The sequence below is a fragment of the Camarhynchus parvulus genome, chromosome 8, assembly GCF_901933205.1.
Source record: "Camarhynchus parvulus chromosome 8, STF_HiC, whole genome shotgun sequence".
Taxonomy (NCBI): Eukaryota; Metazoa; Chordata; class Aves; order Passeriformes; family Thraupidae; genus Camarhynchus; species Camarhynchus parvulus.
This window is the reverse complement of record NC_044578.1, coordinates 9,815,393-9,831,772: the sequence shown is the minus strand read 5'-3', so window position 1 is coordinate 9,831,772 and position 16,380 is coordinate 9,815,393. Positions and strand designations below refer to the sequence as shown.

General features: G+C 50.4%; 1 protein-coding gene across 5 annotated transcripts in view; it reads left to right on the top strand.

Moving 5' to 3' along the window:
• The window catches only part of RNF220 (ring finger protein 220), a 217,715-nt gene that overhangs the window by 133,672 nt on the left and 67,663 nt on the right, over positions 1-16,380 (top strand). For all 5 annotated transcript variants that reach the window (XM_030953260.1, XM_030953261.1, XM_030953262.1 and 2 more), the window contains 2 exons: positions 2,320-2,449; positions 15,269-15,314. In XM_030953260.1, coding sequence (XP_030809120.1) covers positions 2,320-2,449; positions 15,269-15,314 — 176 coding nt within the window. The remainder of the gene's footprint in view (positions 1-2,319; positions 2,450-15,268; positions 15,315-16,380) is intronic.

Below are 16,380 nucleotides of genomic sequence, written 5' to 3'. Positions count from 1 at the left end.
ACCCAAGGCTGCCAATCCCAGTTCTGTGGTCCAGGACAGTCCATCACCTCCTCCAGCAAAGGAACATCTCTGAGCTCCCTGTGGAGCAGAGACACAGGGATGCTCAATCTCTGTTCCGCCCTTTGGTGCTGCTGAGAGCATCCCAGCCCCAGCAGCCACAGCTGGGGATGGCGATGGGGGCTCGTGGGCCCCAGGGCAGTGGCCTGGGCCAGGAGTGGGGGTGCAGCACAGCAGGGTGGAGGGCAGCCTGTTTACCCATCCATCTGTACACCCCACAGCGGGGATCCAGCAGGATTTCCCGTCCCTCAAAGGCTGCCTGTTTATTTTGGGAGGGAGACTCAGACAGCTCCATTGTTTTGCTGTGAAGTTGGGGTTATAAATAGCAGGTGGTCGGGGACGCTCCTGGGCTATTTTGGGCCCCCACTAGACAAAAGTGGAAAAGCTCCAAGAGGAAGATGGAATTACTGAAATGCCGACCTTTCCTGCAAGGGTCAGCAGGAGCTGGATGTTTGGGTTTGGGCTGGATTCTGGGCATTATTTAAACATGAGGGAAGGAGGAGGGAGGAAGATGCTCCAAGTTGCATGGGCTGCATGCTGCTGAAAACCAGTATGTCCTCCCTGGCAGAAGGATGGTGGGAATGAGGGCCCAAAGCACCTGGGATCTGCCTGGGAGCCTCTGGGAGTGCCCAAGTCCAGAGGAGAGACCAGTCAGGTTTTCCTCCTGGCTCTGCAAGTGGGAGAGTTCCCTGTGGAAAGGGAATCTGGGAAGGTAGGGAATGCACCCTAGCACTGGCCTCCCCCACCTTGCCCCTTATGCCTCAGTTTCTTCCATCTCCTATAGAGGTGCTGAAGAAAAGGGCAGGTAATATCCCAGTGATAGCCCTGCTTCCACCAGGCACTAACACTTTGTCCTGCTGAAGGGCAAAGATAAGCCAAGGTGACTCTCAAACTTACTTCAGACCCTTTCTCTTGTTAAATGCTTGTGCCAGGCAGTTATACAGGGAGAAGCAGAGATCCAGTAAAGCTGCTCACACCAATGTTTTATCCTTTGAGAAGGTCTATTCCTTTAATGGGGATTCATTTAGCTGGGCTGCACCATCATTAGGAACCATAAAATGGCACCTTTTGGCTCCTGATTGGAAGGCCACATTGCACACAGCCCCCTCGTATCCAGCGCCGGCTGCTTTATTGTGCATTACTGCCTCTCACTCGGATTTAACCAATTTGATCCATGTCTAATACATAAATAAATAATCCAGCAGGAGGGTTCATGCTGGATGACAAGAGGCAGCTATAAAGCACGTTTCTCCCTGCCAGAGCCATCTGAGCCAGGCTCCACACGCCCTCTCATGAGCAGAGCTGCTAGTACAGCTGGGAGAGGGGGCCTGGGGACCTGAGGGCTTCCCTCTTTTATGGGAACTTCATTGTTTGCTTTAGAGTTTTATTTTATGTTAAATGGACGCTGTATATTCCTTACAGAGGGGGCAATAAAGTTTCTGAGCTGGAAGAAATTGGCTTCAGATCAGGGAGTGAACCAGGGAGATGTGGCTGGGCAGGGAAGCAGAAGACAGGATTGAGAGTAAGGAGGGTGTGAGGAAATGTGTTGCTTGCAGATTTGCCTCAAAGACTCAACCCAGCTAGGGATTAGGGTACACAGGCAGCCCCAAATCTCACCCAGGGGTGATACAGCCCCAGGGGGCCCAGAACTCCGGGGTCTGGAGCTGCTGGTGGTGCAGGGGGGACAAGGGGCCCCAGCCCAGCCCTGGGAAAGGGTGAGCAATCCCGGGTGAGCGTCTAGACCTGCTCCCTAGTGCATCCACAGCCTCACACCACGGGTTTTCCTCTGCGTCCCAACACTGTGTGCCCATGGAGATCTACTTTGCCCTTTATAGAGAGGATCATCCTGACCCACCCAACTTCAGGAGTGTCAAGGAGGATGAAGATGGTTCTTTATAATGAGTTAATAGGAACAGTGAGCAGTGTTGTCATTCATCTACTCTAAGTCATATCACCTGAACCTCAAATGGGAAGCTGGGTTTGCACAGGGGCACTTCCAGAATGTGGCTGTTGCTGCTCTCCCTGTAAGACTGGAGGGCCTGCAGCCAGGCTTGGGCCCTCTCGTGTCACTTGCTGTGCCATTGCAGAAGAGAGCCAATCCCTGCCCCAGGCACTGTAGGATGGGGAGAGAATTAGGGCTGTACCATGAGAAAATCCCTGGATTTCAGTCCTGTGCTAGGACAGGAACCAAAGCAGAGCACAGACGATGCTGATGGCAGCTGATCTGAGCTAAAGCTTTTTCCCTTCTTTTCCTTCTCACAGGCAAAAAGAAAGCAACTTTGTTTGACAGCCAGGCTCCAATCTGCCCCATCTGCCAGGTCCTTCTTCGCCCCGGGGAGTTGCAGGAGCACATGGAGCAGGAGCTGGAGAAGCTCACACAGCTGAACATCAGGTAAGCAGCTCCCTGGGGTCCATCAGCACCGCTGGTGATCTGGCTGGGGCACCTGCATGGGGCAGAGAAGATGGTGGTGCCCACAGCTACAAGATGCGGGGGATCTAGTGCTAGCCAATGGGGCAGAAACATTTCCCTGGAGTTCACTGCAAAGGTAAAGGCAGGCAGAAATTCCTCCCAGAGGTCACAGACATCCCTTTCCCTGGGGAGGTGTGTGTAGCTCTCATTTTGCTGACATCCCGTGATGGAGCAACCCTGCAGCATTGGTGCACACTGCTCCTCAGCTGCCTTCAGCTCCCTTCTGCTACCCTCAGTGCAAAAAAGTCACCTATTAAAAAAAATTGCCTTTTAACTGCTAGCAGTTATTTAGGAAATGGCTGCAGCCAAGGGTTGGCAAATCCCTGCCCCTGCCTTAATAAAAGTCAGCAGCCTTGGGAAAGAGCGTGTTTATTTCAATTATTAATGAATTCTCCGGTCATTAAAAGGTGAGGAAAGGAATCAAACTGCCTACCAGAAGCAAAGTTACATCAGCAGGTGGTAGGAGAGGAGAGACAGCATGTGTGTCAGTGTGAGTGTGTGTGTGTGTCAGGGTGAGGGCTGCATGTGGCTGTGCACAGTGTGGAGGGTGCAGAATCCATCCCTGCTTGGCTTGGATCTTCTTGGATTCAATGATAGCCATTGCAGATGGAGGGAACAGGAGAGAGCTTTAGTTAGAAAAAGACAGACCTCCCGGAATGGATCTGGGTTGAGATATCCCAAATTTGGCACCTGCAGCCTCAGGCTGACACTCACATTCCCTGTGTGTTGCACGGGAAGATAGGGAAGGGGGAAGCAGGGAACAGGCAGCCCATTTATCCCCCGCGACACCCAGTCCTCTTGCAAGAGTAATTTATGGTGTAATTTGGGCCGCATCCAACTTAATAAAGGGCCACTGCAAATTAGTGAACAGGTTTAAATGAACAGAAGCAATTAGTGCTCGGAGGAGCCCATCAAAGAAGTTGGGCCAATATCAGAGTGAAACTGAAACTGCAAGCCAGGAGCAGAGGCTGGCTGGCGCGAAGTGGTGATGGGAAGGTGGCGTTTAATGGGAAAGGAAAGGAAACCCTAAATCATAAAGCATGACAAGGGCCATTGTGGGCCAGCTGACAAATGAAAAAGAATGGCATTATTCCTTTAAATAACAGCAGCAGTTAGAGAGGAGACAGCTCTCCCTGGCTTGCCCTCGCTTCCCTGGCCTGCACCACTCGGCCACGCAGGCGGCGAGGAAGAATCAGAGGTCTTTATTAATTATTAAATAACGACTCCCTCCGTAGTGTGATAGATAATGCTCAATCTAGGCCATGGATTCAGGCGATGGAGGCTAATCTGTAACACAGCAGCTCCCCATAGGGATGGGCTCTCCCAGTCCTGGAGAAACCGAGGCAGGGACCAGGGCAGCAGTAGTCAGGAAGGGCCAGAATCGTGGGCAGGATTTGCAGTGGGGTGTGATGGGGTTAAGTCCCCCGCACTGCCCAGATCCATCAGGCAGCTCGCTACAGTGGGTTGCTCCATTTCCCATTCCCCCACCTTTCCTGCCTGGAGAAGCCAGGAGCAAGAACACATCAACAAGAGAAGAGAGAAACTAATAATGATCTCAAATAACCCAATAAACATAAAAATAAAATGTAGGCCTATAAACGCGACGGGCACTGGCAGCCCTGGCCGCTCCCTGCCAATACAGACTTGTTACCGAAATGGCCGAGCAGCTGTTACTTATCAGTCTGATGGGGAGAAGCAAACCAGGGGGCTGCTTTCCAAGGGCTTTTTTCTTTTTTCTAATTTAAAGAGGATGCAGCCAATCATGGCTTGTGGTGTTAAGATTTAATAAACCTTAATGATTTGCAACAAAATCATAGATTTCCTGTGCTTGGGGTTAGGAAGTCAGATCCCCTCCTGCCCACTGAGCTTGCAGCACTGGAGGCTTGGTGGGCACTGGATCAACTCTGGAAAAGGGATTTCTCCAGGAGCTTCTAGGAGCTGAGATACAAGGAAGCTGTAGGCACCACCTGGATGATGCTACCCATGTCCCAGATCACCACAAGCAACTCACCCACTCCAATGAACCCCTTTCTCAGCTGGTGGGAATGGGGTTTGCTATCCCCCAGAGACAGGGACAGTGCTTTTTCCCTCCAAGGGCAGTACTGGTGTGACCACCCTGGCCTCAGGACAGGGACATCTCAAGGTCAACCCAGCTCGAGCATCATGCAGCGAGGCAGGAGGAGCCGTGCTGGCAACAGGGCAGCACCCACCCATGCCTCAGCAGTCCTGCGCACGTACCAGGGACAAAACCCAGCTTTTGGACCAGTGATGAACATCACTCAGGAGGATCCAACCCTGGTGCAGGGTCCAGCTTTCCCTTGAAAAAGCAACCTTGGGTGGGAATGAGGTATCTGGGTTTCTAACTCTGCGGCTTTCTTGGTGCGTCCAGTTTCCCACAGCATAGGGAGAGACCTGCTTGTGCTCACCCCACGGCTCCTCCACGCTGTGTGGGTCCAACTGAGCCTTGTGCACAGCTCCACACAGCCAAGCAGGGCTCTCTGAATGCAAATTTCATTTCTGAGCCACTGGCGCTGTTTCAAGAGCCGGCAGCCTCCGAGCCCTTTTTGGTGTTACATATGTAACAGCCTCATTGAACTTGACATGTCAAATTCAGGCCATTTGTGCAAAATCTCCCTTTAATAATACCGTTTCATTTCGCTCAAATGAGACTTGAATGCATGTAAAATGGAAAAGGATATTTAAGCGCTAACATTAGGCAGATGTCTTGCCAGAGGCCGATTGAATATATGAGATTTTGAAGTGCTTAACACGTTTTCGGTGCTCCCTCTTAGAATATGTCACCTGGCTTTCTTTTTTCTCCCCCTCTTTCCCTCCCCACCTGCCCCCCCTTTAAGTGAAGGGTATAAATTGAAAGAAAACAAAACTACAAGCCTTGGTTTTATGGGGTTTAACTCTTGCTAGGCAAGACTGTTGGTATTTCTCCTCCAAAGAGAAATTGCCTTGGAACTCACCTTTGCAGAGCATAGGCTCAAAGCAGCAGAGAGTGGGAGGCAGGTGAGGGGTGGCCCCATGATGCAGGGCAGAAGGGATGCTCTCCTTGCTCTGCCTGTGCAGTCAGAGAGCAAAAGGTGCCCATCTGAGCAGCTAAGTGCCCCCCAATGTAAAAATAAGAAATAGTAACAGTGACCCTTTGTATGTGTCTATGCCCTGTGCCTCAGCCAGGCTGGTCGACGCAGAATACATTAATATTCCTGGTTTGGGTGCATGAAGCTGATCTGGATGTCAGTCTCCTATCCTTACTCAATATATATTCACTTGTTTTACACCTCATCCGTGTTAAAGGCAAAGAACACACTGAAATGTGAGACTCTTTCTGGAGCTGTCAGTGGCCCCAGCTCCAAGCTTCAGCTGGTGCTCTGGCTGCAGCTGCATTTCCCCAGCCTAGAACTACCTAGACAGAGTGCAGGTGGGCACTCTAGAGCATTCTAGAGCAGCACCCAGGGGTGTCCCTCAGGACACACACACACACGTCCCCGTGTGCATTGCTGTGTGTCACCCTGCAGGTAAATACTGTGAGCAGAGGTGGCAGTGGGCAGCAGCACCCTTAATCCCTGCTCTCCCCAGGCAGTAACCACAGAACATGGCTGATGGAGGGGAGGCTGGGTGGAGAAGGGCAGGTTTGGGACTCTGGTTTGAGTTTGGGGTGGGAGGCAAGATGAATTTGAGTTGACAGAAGTAGAGGAGGAAGTAAGAGCTGTAGAGCCAGCCTCAGCTGATGCTCCACAATGATTCTTTCTAGAGTTTGGGAAAGAGACATTTATTGGCCATTTAAAAAACCTTAGGAAGTCACATTACAAATATTACAGTTGCTGAGTTCAGCAGTTTGAAGGTTGGGATGCAGTGGTTTTAATAGCATAACAATCTGTTCTTGAATATGCAATGCTCCTTTAAAAAAATATTTGGCAGGGGGTGTTTTTATTTCACTGTGTCACAGCTGACAGATTCTCCCCTGCATTAGCAGCAGCAAGCCTATGCTTCAGAGCTGGGATTTCACCTCCCCAAAAATGGATGAGGTGTATCAGTATAGCTGGGGAGTGGTCCAGAGGGTGGAGCAGTGAGGGTGATGATGTTCTCAAAGTGCCCCATGGCTGTGCAAACTCTCCCCTCATTCACTTTTCTTTCTTTTTTCCTTTGCTATCAGTACTTGTTCTGAGCACGTTATTATTACAAAGCCTGTGCCCACCTGTTGGCTGCTCCTAGCCCGGGCCAGCAGCTCTCATTGCTCCTTGCCATTCTGCTGGGGGCATGGGGACACATCCCTGCACATCCAGCATCTCAGGAGCTACTGATTTCCCCTAATGACCTTTCTGTGTGTCCAGGAATAATTTCTCTTCTGCCTCTGTGATTACGAAGCATTTCCCGGAGCACAGAGGGCACCGGGGTCTCGCACCTTGGTGCAGATGGAAAGTGCTGCAGGCTGTTTTCTGTGACCTCAAAGATGCTGTCACAAAGAACCAAATAGTGTCAGGCAAAGGAGGGCAGAGTAAGATGTAGTGGGAATGCCTGTGTCAAAGAGGGTGAAGTGCCCAGATGGGGGATTTAGCTTGACTTTTGGAGCCAGCTTTGATTCATGTCAGAGGAAAAGAGCCAACCCCAGAACTGTGGTGCTCCAGCTCCTGTAGCAGCATTCAGTGCACCTCTGCCCAGGCTTAAATCTTCCTTTGGGTTCCATCCGAAGCTTCCTCTCCCTTGTTTGCACACATGCTCTTTTCCTCTCACTGTTCTTAATCCTCTCTTCTTTTGCAGCCGGGGTAGAAGCAGAAAGTGCTTCCTCAGTCCCTGGCACTGCACAGAGCATCCTCACCCTGCTGTGAGGAGCTTCTTTATGTAGAGAGGAACAGTAGTGACTCTTCTCAGGGGACAGAGGCAGCTCTGGGTCCAGTGGGATAAGAAATAAGGAGGAAACTGGCAAGATAGCTGAAACACAAAGGCTGTGGGGCCTTGGGAGATAAACTGGTCACAAGGCAAGATGACTGTTCTTGAGAGATGTCTCCAGACTTATGGAAATGCATCCTGCTTTTCACATCTTTCACAGGTTGCTTTCCCAGTGTTTCATGGTCTTTCTGATTAAAGTCAATCCGTGCTAGCCCCTCAGAGTCTGCACTGGAGACTCCTGCTAATGGACAGGTTGGCAAGCACATCATTCCTGTGTGCCCAAATGACAGGGGCTTGGTCTGTTGCTCCTGGCCACAATAAGGACCCAGAGCAGGTGATGAGATGTGCCTCACACCCCTCTCCTATTCAGGGAACCCTCTGTTCAAATACAGCTGCTCCTTTCCTTGCACTGCCCCAGAGCAGTGTTAGTTTCATTTCTGTGGGATCTGCCAAGCACTGTGCTGTCCCAAAGGACCTTTGGAGGACCTTCCCAGGGCCAGTGTGGGCGGCTGCTGGGGAAGGGTGAGTGGCCGTGCTGCCAGGCCCTGCAGGATAAATAGGGTGTGTAAAACCCGAATTAGCTCTGTTGCCATGTGTCACATCAGGGTCATGGCTCTCGCCTCAGGTCTCCTTGATTTATGCCTGGGGACTTTAACTTGATGGCCAGGTACTTCCCCAGACTTCTTATGCAGCAAATGCTGCAGGTCCCCCAGCCTCTCCATGAGAGAGGTTAGAAATAGTTTTGAGTGAAGGGTTTTTTCCAATGCTCTGTTGGAACACATGATTCCCTTCCTTGCATGCAGTGGACACCTGCGGGCTCTCCAGAGAGAGGAGGGAGCCCTGACCAACAAGTGAGATTGCAAGCAGGCACTGCAACCTCCTGCTCCTCGACTTATCCCTGTCTCTTTCTTCATTCTTTTTCCCTCTTCTTTTCCCACCTTCTTCTTTTCTTTTCTTCCCTTTCTCCCCCTCTTCTTCCCCCTCCCTCCATCTCTCCCAACCCCCCGGTATCAAGGCGACATCTCCAAGCCAAGTACTTTTAATTTCGCCCGTGGCCCTTGCTGACACGGTGGATATGCACAGCAAGTTAAATTCCCGCCTGATCAATAAAGCAGAAGCAGTGTGTCCGACTGGTCGATATTTTTTTATCTGTCTTCAGCCCAGTCCTGCTGATGACAGCCCCCTGCGCTTCAGCAAAGGCACTCAAGGGCATCGGGCTTTGGCAACACAGCTCTTTTTTTTTTATTTAAATTTTAAAAAAACCCAGATGCCTACAGAAAAAAAAAAAAGTTCATGGAGTTTGGCCTTTGCTTAATAACGTTTTATGATTTATCTTAATTTTTAATTGAAAAAAATTTGCGAATTAATTGATTTCTGGGACTTGCCAATTAACATTGTAATTGGGTGCATGATAAATTTCAAGGGAGCATCATTTTTCTCCCTCTCCCCCTTGTCACAGAGAAGGGGAACTGCGAGGGCAGCTGCTTCCTATCCATACGACCCCTGCTCTTTCCCGAGGTGCTGCTGCCCTCCTCCCCCCTTGCTACTGTATCTTAAAGAAGGAACAAGAAAGCTAATAAAGTCGTGTTATTAGAGTCTCGCCAGAGGTGACCCCTCAAGGCATAAATCCAGGCCGGGGAGATGCTGGGGACAGGTACCATTAAGTGCCTGAGCGTGCTTTGCAGGTGGGACTGGGCACCTCTCCTGCAGCACCCTCTCCCTGGCTGTGCGCTCCCAGTGCTCCCAGAGCTTTCCCAAAGGGCTCTGCCGTCCCCCTAGGTGTTCAGTCAAGCAGTTAATTGCGTGTGATGTCTCCTCAGTGCTCCTCCTGGGTGTGAGTCCTCCATGACTGCCCTGCAGCCAATGTTCACCAGCAAAACCAGGCTGCGGGGACAGGCTGGTGTTTGGGAGCTGCTCCAGGGACACAGAATGGGTTTTCACATCCTGTTCTGCTCTGATTCCCTTGGGGAGAGAGTCCTGCCCCACAGCAGCAGTGGGGCATCCCATGCCACCCACGGCAGAGGTGTTCAGCATAGAACCTCAGCACTCAGTCAGGGGTGTCCAGTTTCATTTTCCATTTTTTTACAGATGCATCTCCAGCTGGGTGGTATCACCTGAAGCTTTCTCCAGCAGTTTGACTCCTGTCCAATTTAAATTAGACTTGCCTGGAAGTGTCAGCTTCTTGGTGATCCCCAAGAAGGGCCAGGACCACCTGTCACCACAAAGCAGCTAGCAGGGTCACATCCCTGTGTGGGGTGTGGAGAAGTGGCTGAGCTGGCTGCTACCAAAATGAGGAGTGAGGACACAGTGTGGGGTTGGGGCAGTGAGAACAGAGAGTGAAACTACCAAGTAAATTGAAGTGTGCTTTGTGTCTCTAGTGCTTCTGCCACCCACTCCACATGCTGGTATAGATCACCTTGCCACAGACACCTCAGGTGTCCCATGCATCCTCTAAACCCCAGTGAGCTTGGATGGGGCTCCACTGTGCCATCCTGGTGCTCCTGCTGCGCCCCAGTCTGGGCAGGAGTGAAGGATGCCAGCCAAGGTGGAGGGTCCCAGGTTCCCTGGCAAAGCCACAGCTCTTCCCACCAGCCAGGACATCAGAAAGCCCAGGAGCAGTCCAGCTCCAGGTCTGCCAGTGTTGGTGGCGGGGAAACATGCGGGAATGGAGAGAAATTTATGAGGAGAGGAGTCTGTTTATTATCTAGCCAATGTGGTGCTGCTGATACCATGGATTTATCCTCTTTCATTCCTACTCTGATTTGTGTCCCTGCCCCTCACTGTGGCAGATTAATCATGGACAGAAAGGGAAGAGAGACCCTCCAGCTTCCTCCTGTGCATTTAGAGGGTGGCAATGACAGCAGCCTGGACCCTTCACCCACAGCTTTTCCTATGGAGAGAGCACAAGCCAGGCAGCTGCCTGCCCTGCTTAGAGACGCTCTGTTCCTCTCCTCCATGGCAGACCCCAGGGCAGGCAGAGGCTGCTGTCCATAATCTGTAGGTGAGAAGCATTTCTCATGGGTCAGAGCTTCCAGGGTAGCACACCAAGTGAAAAAAAGTGTGGGTCATGTTTTCCCTTGCTCATGCAGTGCCCTAAAAGGGCTACAAAGGGCTATGAACACTCCTTAAATTGCCTTCAGACCTGTGGTACCTGCAGCCCGTTCCCTGACTGCAGGATATGGGTTTGAAGGCTGAGGTTTGAACTCTGGAGGGCAAAGCCTTCCTCTGAGAGCTGCTGACTCTCCGGGCAGCAGAGGCCTGGGAAGGGCTGTGTGGAAACCCAAGGGTGAGAAATAAATCTCCGGTCAGTTATTTGCCCTGGGGCGATGCATGTCTTCTGCAGAGCCTCTTCTGAACTGCCACATGAGCTGGGAATAATTAAACAGTCATTACAGCCATGGTAGCAAAGAGCCCCCCAAATCAATCTAATGCATGACCTTTCCCTCCAATTTTCCTTTTTATTTTTCCAGCCACCTCCTTTTCAAATAGCGGGAGAGAAATGAAACTACCCCCCAGCCACGGTCTCCTGTTTGGCCCTGCACACATGGACCATCACATCCTCACCCAGAAATCTGTTATCCACTCTGATGGGGACATGGGGTACCAGAGGTTGATAAAGGAAAATCCAGCAGGGCAGAAAGAGTTGGGGATGTGAATAGGACAGAGCAAATAGGGGATTTCAGCATGGTCAGGTCGTGCCACAGTGTTTTATGATTCTGCTGCATTTCATCTCTGTGGGGGAGGTGGGTGCCTGCCCTGTGGGTCAGATTTGTCACAACTGACTGTGTTGGGCACTGAGGTCTCACAAATACTGACGGGAGAGCATGTGGGAAGCACGTCTGGCACTGTAGGAGCAGAACATTTCTAGCCCTGGCTGCAGCCTCTTTGGCAATTTTTTTGCATCACTCAGCCCCTTTTCCTATCATGGGATGCAGGTGCCACTGGGGGAGCCACAGCAGGGTAAAAACCCCAGTGTGCTTCCTGTGATGGCACAGACCTCACCGGGCCATGCTGAGGGCTGTCACCTGCAGCTAGGTATAAAATCAAACTCCCATTTCCTTATTTAAGCATCAAGTGACACTTCCATTTATTTAAACTGGCATTCACAAAAATCCATTTCCCTCTCTACCCAGCGACAGCTCCGTTACAGCTGGAGTTGCCATCCACGCTCTGCCAGAGGCTTTCTCTGCTGCTGGGGCTCCCATCCCAAGGCTGCATGTTCAAGCCAAGAGTCCTACAGCTAAAAAGAAATTGTTTCCAATTGGGTTTTGGTTGGTGGGTTGTTTGGTGTTTTTTGTTTGTTTTTTTGTTGGTTTTTTTTTGGTTTTTTGGGGTTTTTTTTGTGGTTTTTTGTTGGTTGGTTGGTTGGTTGGTTGGTTGGTTGGTTGGTTGGTTGGTTGGTTGGTTGGTTGGTTGGTTGGTTTTTTGAGTTTTTTATTAAATACATCCATTGGCTGCAGTCTGTAGAAATTTTTGGTTTTGCAGGATCTCATGTGGGAGCTGCACAGGCTTGAAGGTCACTGTGTGTAACAGCAACCATGGCAGGGGTAGAGGAAACCCCAAGACTGTGGATAAGGAGGGCACGTACTTGGCTGGCTGAGCTGCCCTTTGGGAAATCATGACAGAAGCATTGGGCCTGAACAGCCCCTTGAAGCTCACTCAGGGACACGCCAGGGGATTCCCAGTTGCACCTGGGGATGCTCCTAACCAAATGTGTGTGCCTAGCATTAAAGGACATCTGAATGTCTCTGGTGTAGCCTGAGTTCTGCTTTCACTGCGAAGAGCCTTGCTGAGAGGAAAGGCTCCTCTTAAAGCTGATGGTCCCTAATCTAAAGGAACGGTGTGTCCTGGATCACAGAGGCTGCCAAAATCACTGGGTCTTCCCAGGGTGTTCCTTGGTCTTCTTTGGTGCTTTGGGGGGGTTGCCTAAAAGGTAAAGAAGTTGTTTTGCTGTAATGAACTAGATAAACAATTCCCCAAATAGATTAAAACTAACTGTAACTTAGAAAAGCGGGTAGTAATTATATTTTATTAGCTAGCAAAACACCATTTTTTTATTTCATAAGATAATTCTGTGTAAATCACCTTAATTAGAAGTGTCAGATGAGCCCGTGAATATCGTACTTAGTAACTAATTTCCTATGTACAGGTTATAATTTAAAACACATGGATCACTCGCTGAGTGGAAATATGCTAGCCATGAAATAATGTGGGGAGTGTTGGGGTTATTACTATGTAAATGTGTAATCATTTCAGACCACTGCAGCCTGGCTGGGTGATTAAAGAGAATCCCAAGGTCTCCAAAGATTGTGCTGTCTGCAAGGGCCTAGAGCAAAAAAACTTTAAAAGGCACCGAAAAGTGTTTGAACTTTAAAGGTCTTGATTTCCCTTTTACCATTTTTAATTTGTCTGCGGTGTTTATGGAGGGGAAGGTTTCTCTTTGCTGACAGCCTTTCGATCCTGAGCCAGCTGCCAGCATTCTTAAGAGGTGCAGGGGGCTGCAGCCCTTGTAATTCAGGGGGCTCTTTAGTGGGATTGGGAAAAGCACGCTGAAATTGCAAGGTCTGGGTGCTTGGATGACCTGGGCTTATGCCTATTCCTAACCCATCTCTGGATATTAAAAAAAAAACAAATTTCAAATTCTTATTAGTGATAGAGTAGAGCTACATTGCAAGAAAGAGGGTGAGTATTAATAATCCTCCAGATGAAGAATAAAATAAAGTCTGCCAAGTTATCTAAACCACTCCCCTTCCTTATCGGTCCCAACAGCAGAGGCTTGATCTTTTGTCTGACCAGAGAGACTCTCATTCTGAAAACTTCAGTTTCCTGGCCCTAACACCATTTCTAGGAGGAATTAATTATATTCTTCCTCTTTCCCTTGAAAACGAATAATTTTAAACACCTTTAACAAGAAAAGGGAGGAAATGGGTTTGTTTTTTTAACAAGGTGTTTGGATTATAAAAGGAAAAAAAAAGTTGTTTCACACTTCATGTGATTGAGAAATTCAGGGTAGTGCTGGAGCTGGAGAGGGGATGGAAACCTTTCCCATCGTGCTTGTTCTTGCACAGGCTTGAGGAGGTGCCAGGGCTGCGTCTCAGTGGGCAGCAGGAACTATTTCTGCTCTGTGACACCTCCTGAGGGTAGAGAGCAGAGCTGGGGACAGGACACAGGGGGCATCCTGTACCCTTGGTGAGCATCCTGCAGCACATTCCCTCAGGGAAATGGGGCTGTGGGAGAGGTGATGCCCCAGCCCATCCATCTGTGGTCCCCAGGAACCGTAGCTGGGAGCGGAGCTGTGGCATTGGGAGTGACCTGATGGCAGTGGATAACTGAGTGTTTCCACCATTTCAGGGCAGGGGGCAAAAGGCAGTGGCACTGGGAGAGGAGGGGGGCCATAGCCCCAGGAGAAAACACCTTCCTCCATCCCTGCTCATTTCATAACACCCAGCCATCTGCCAAATCAAGGCAGATTAAAGCCAGCCAAATTCAATTTTTCCCTGCTGGCACTGCAGCTCGGCATCTGGGGCTAAAGTGTCCCCGACAAAGCGAACATGACAGGCACATTGCTTTTTTGTCACATCTAGTACCGTGTTGATCTTCTAAAAGTCTCATAAAAATTTATTGATGTCTCCCATATTGCTGTGATTGAGAAGAAAGGAGCGCGGGTGTGCGGAGCCGGACGCGCGCGCGCGCGGGCGAGCGTGTGTGCGTGTGTATATTAATGTTTCTGAAGTAGATCTGATTTGATATGTCTTGTTCTATTGTCAGCATCTGTTTAGCGAGGCTTTTTAATACTTTCTGGCTGCCGATCACTCATCCTTAGCCTGGGATGCAGGCTTGCATACAAATTTTGTTATTAAACACAATTCCATTCCCCCCCCTTTCCCCAGCCCCCGCCTCCCCCCACTGCCCTCCCCCCTCCACCCACCCACCCACCCATCCATCATCTCCCCGGGGCTATGGGGAGCTGGGAGCCAGCCACCCCACCAGCGTGTGCTTACAAGCGCAGGCACTGGGCTTGGCAACATATTTCAAGAGCCTTTTGCCTGCTGCAGGTGCTTTGCATTGACAAATCGAATCATGGGGAAATAATTTATTTCCTAATGCTGTTTGCAGCATGTTAGCAGGAGAATTTACATGAGAGAGATTACTTTAATAACCAAAAAATTACAGTGCAGGCCTCCCCGCCATGTCGGCTTTGATATGTAATTGTTTCAAGTTTAACCTGTCTGGAGGGGGGAAGGTGTTATTAAATCTATAGCATCTCCCGCTGGCGAGGGCAGGCGAGGAGGAGCACCGGGTAGGGACCTCCTTCCCTGCTAAATGGAGAGCAAGCTGAATTAACAAATCACTCCAGCCTCCAGCAGAGCTGCTGCTTCCCCGGTGTGCCTGGAGCTGAAGAAATCTTTTTTTCCCTTGCTCTTATACCGGTTTCATCTCCTTCTCTTTCCTATTCTCCTTTTTTCATTGTGCCTGACCCTTCACAGGGCTCACCACCTCTGCTGCCCTCTCCCTGGCTTTCTTCCCTATGTCCCTGCAGACTTGCCTTCTGCTTTTTCCCAGTGCTGGGAGAGGAGCTTTGCAAGCCCCAGGCACGGGGAGAGTCAGTGTTTGACTCATGTGGCTGTTTGGGGACTTCCACTCATATGACCACTTTGTTACAGCTGGAGAAATAGTTGGCACTGCCCTCCTTCCCATGTCCCTCCAGGCAGGGTGAGGAGGCTCTTGTTGGTCCAGGGAAGAGGAACAATGTGCTTTGCTATTTGACCTTATGAGATCTCTCGAAGCACTCCCCTCCTTGCCTGCCAGTTTTGTGACTGACCTCGTTCTCTTCTCTCTTGGCAGCAAGAGCTCCATCCTGAAGGATGCCATGGCAGCAGGCACCCCCAAGGTAAGTGAGCAAACCTCAGCATATTTTCCCTGTCCCAAGGGATGCTCTTTACACCCCTCCACCTTCCCAGCCCGCTCCCTGTCCTGCTACTTGATGTGTCCCAGGGAGGTGGCCACACTTTGAGGGCTGGTGGCACTGGGGAAAGCTGCTGTCCCCACTCAGCCACTGGGGTGGAGCAGCCAGGTCCCTGCACAGGGCTCTGCATTCCTTGTGCAGCCAAGAACAGAGGAGCTGAAGGAGCTGCTGGGCTCTGGGACTCCAGATTGTGTCTAATGACAGCTAATGAAAGCTGATCACACACAGCCTGAGCTCACCCTGGGAAATCACGTGTGGGAGTTCCTGGAGCCAGAGCCATATGCCAGCTTTGGAAGGGGAGAGTGGGCCTGCCTCAAGGGAGTGAAGCACACCCAAGGAGGAGCCCAAATCACTAAAAGACCCCATCTTAGTCTCAACCCCCTCCCCAGGACCCACTTCCCATCCCCTAGGCTCACAATGCAGAAATATCAAACTCACAGAGCATCACGGCATCACTGCAAAGGGCATAATTTACTGATTTGCTGTCAGCTGGACTTCATGTGGCACAGGGTGGGAAAGACCAGAGCTTGGGCAGGTGAGCAGGAGGCAGGGAGCACAACCTCTCAAAATCATGCTGTGTTCTCCAAGGTGAGCAAAGACAAGTGCTCCAGGTTCTCCTACACTTCTGATGACACAGTCCAAGTGAAGGAGGGAGGCTCCTGGCTTCCAGACAAGTGCAGGGCATCTCTCACAGGAGATGTCTTCATGCTTATTTTATTAGAATTAACTTCCAGTCTCATTCCCCATTGGTTTTTCTGAAAGCTTATGGTGATTTTTTTGGCATGTGATGTCAGAAGCAAAGACTGACATTTCAGTTCTAGATTTTCTCCTTTGGGCTGGGTGTCTTGCCAAATATATCAACACCTTGTCTGCCCCACCAAGGGAGAGGCCTGGGAGCCCCTGTGCTGACCTGAGCTCCTGGCAGGTAGGGATGACTCCCAAGTAACTCCAACAATTTCCCAAATCCTTCAAGGGAAAAAAGAAATTGCAA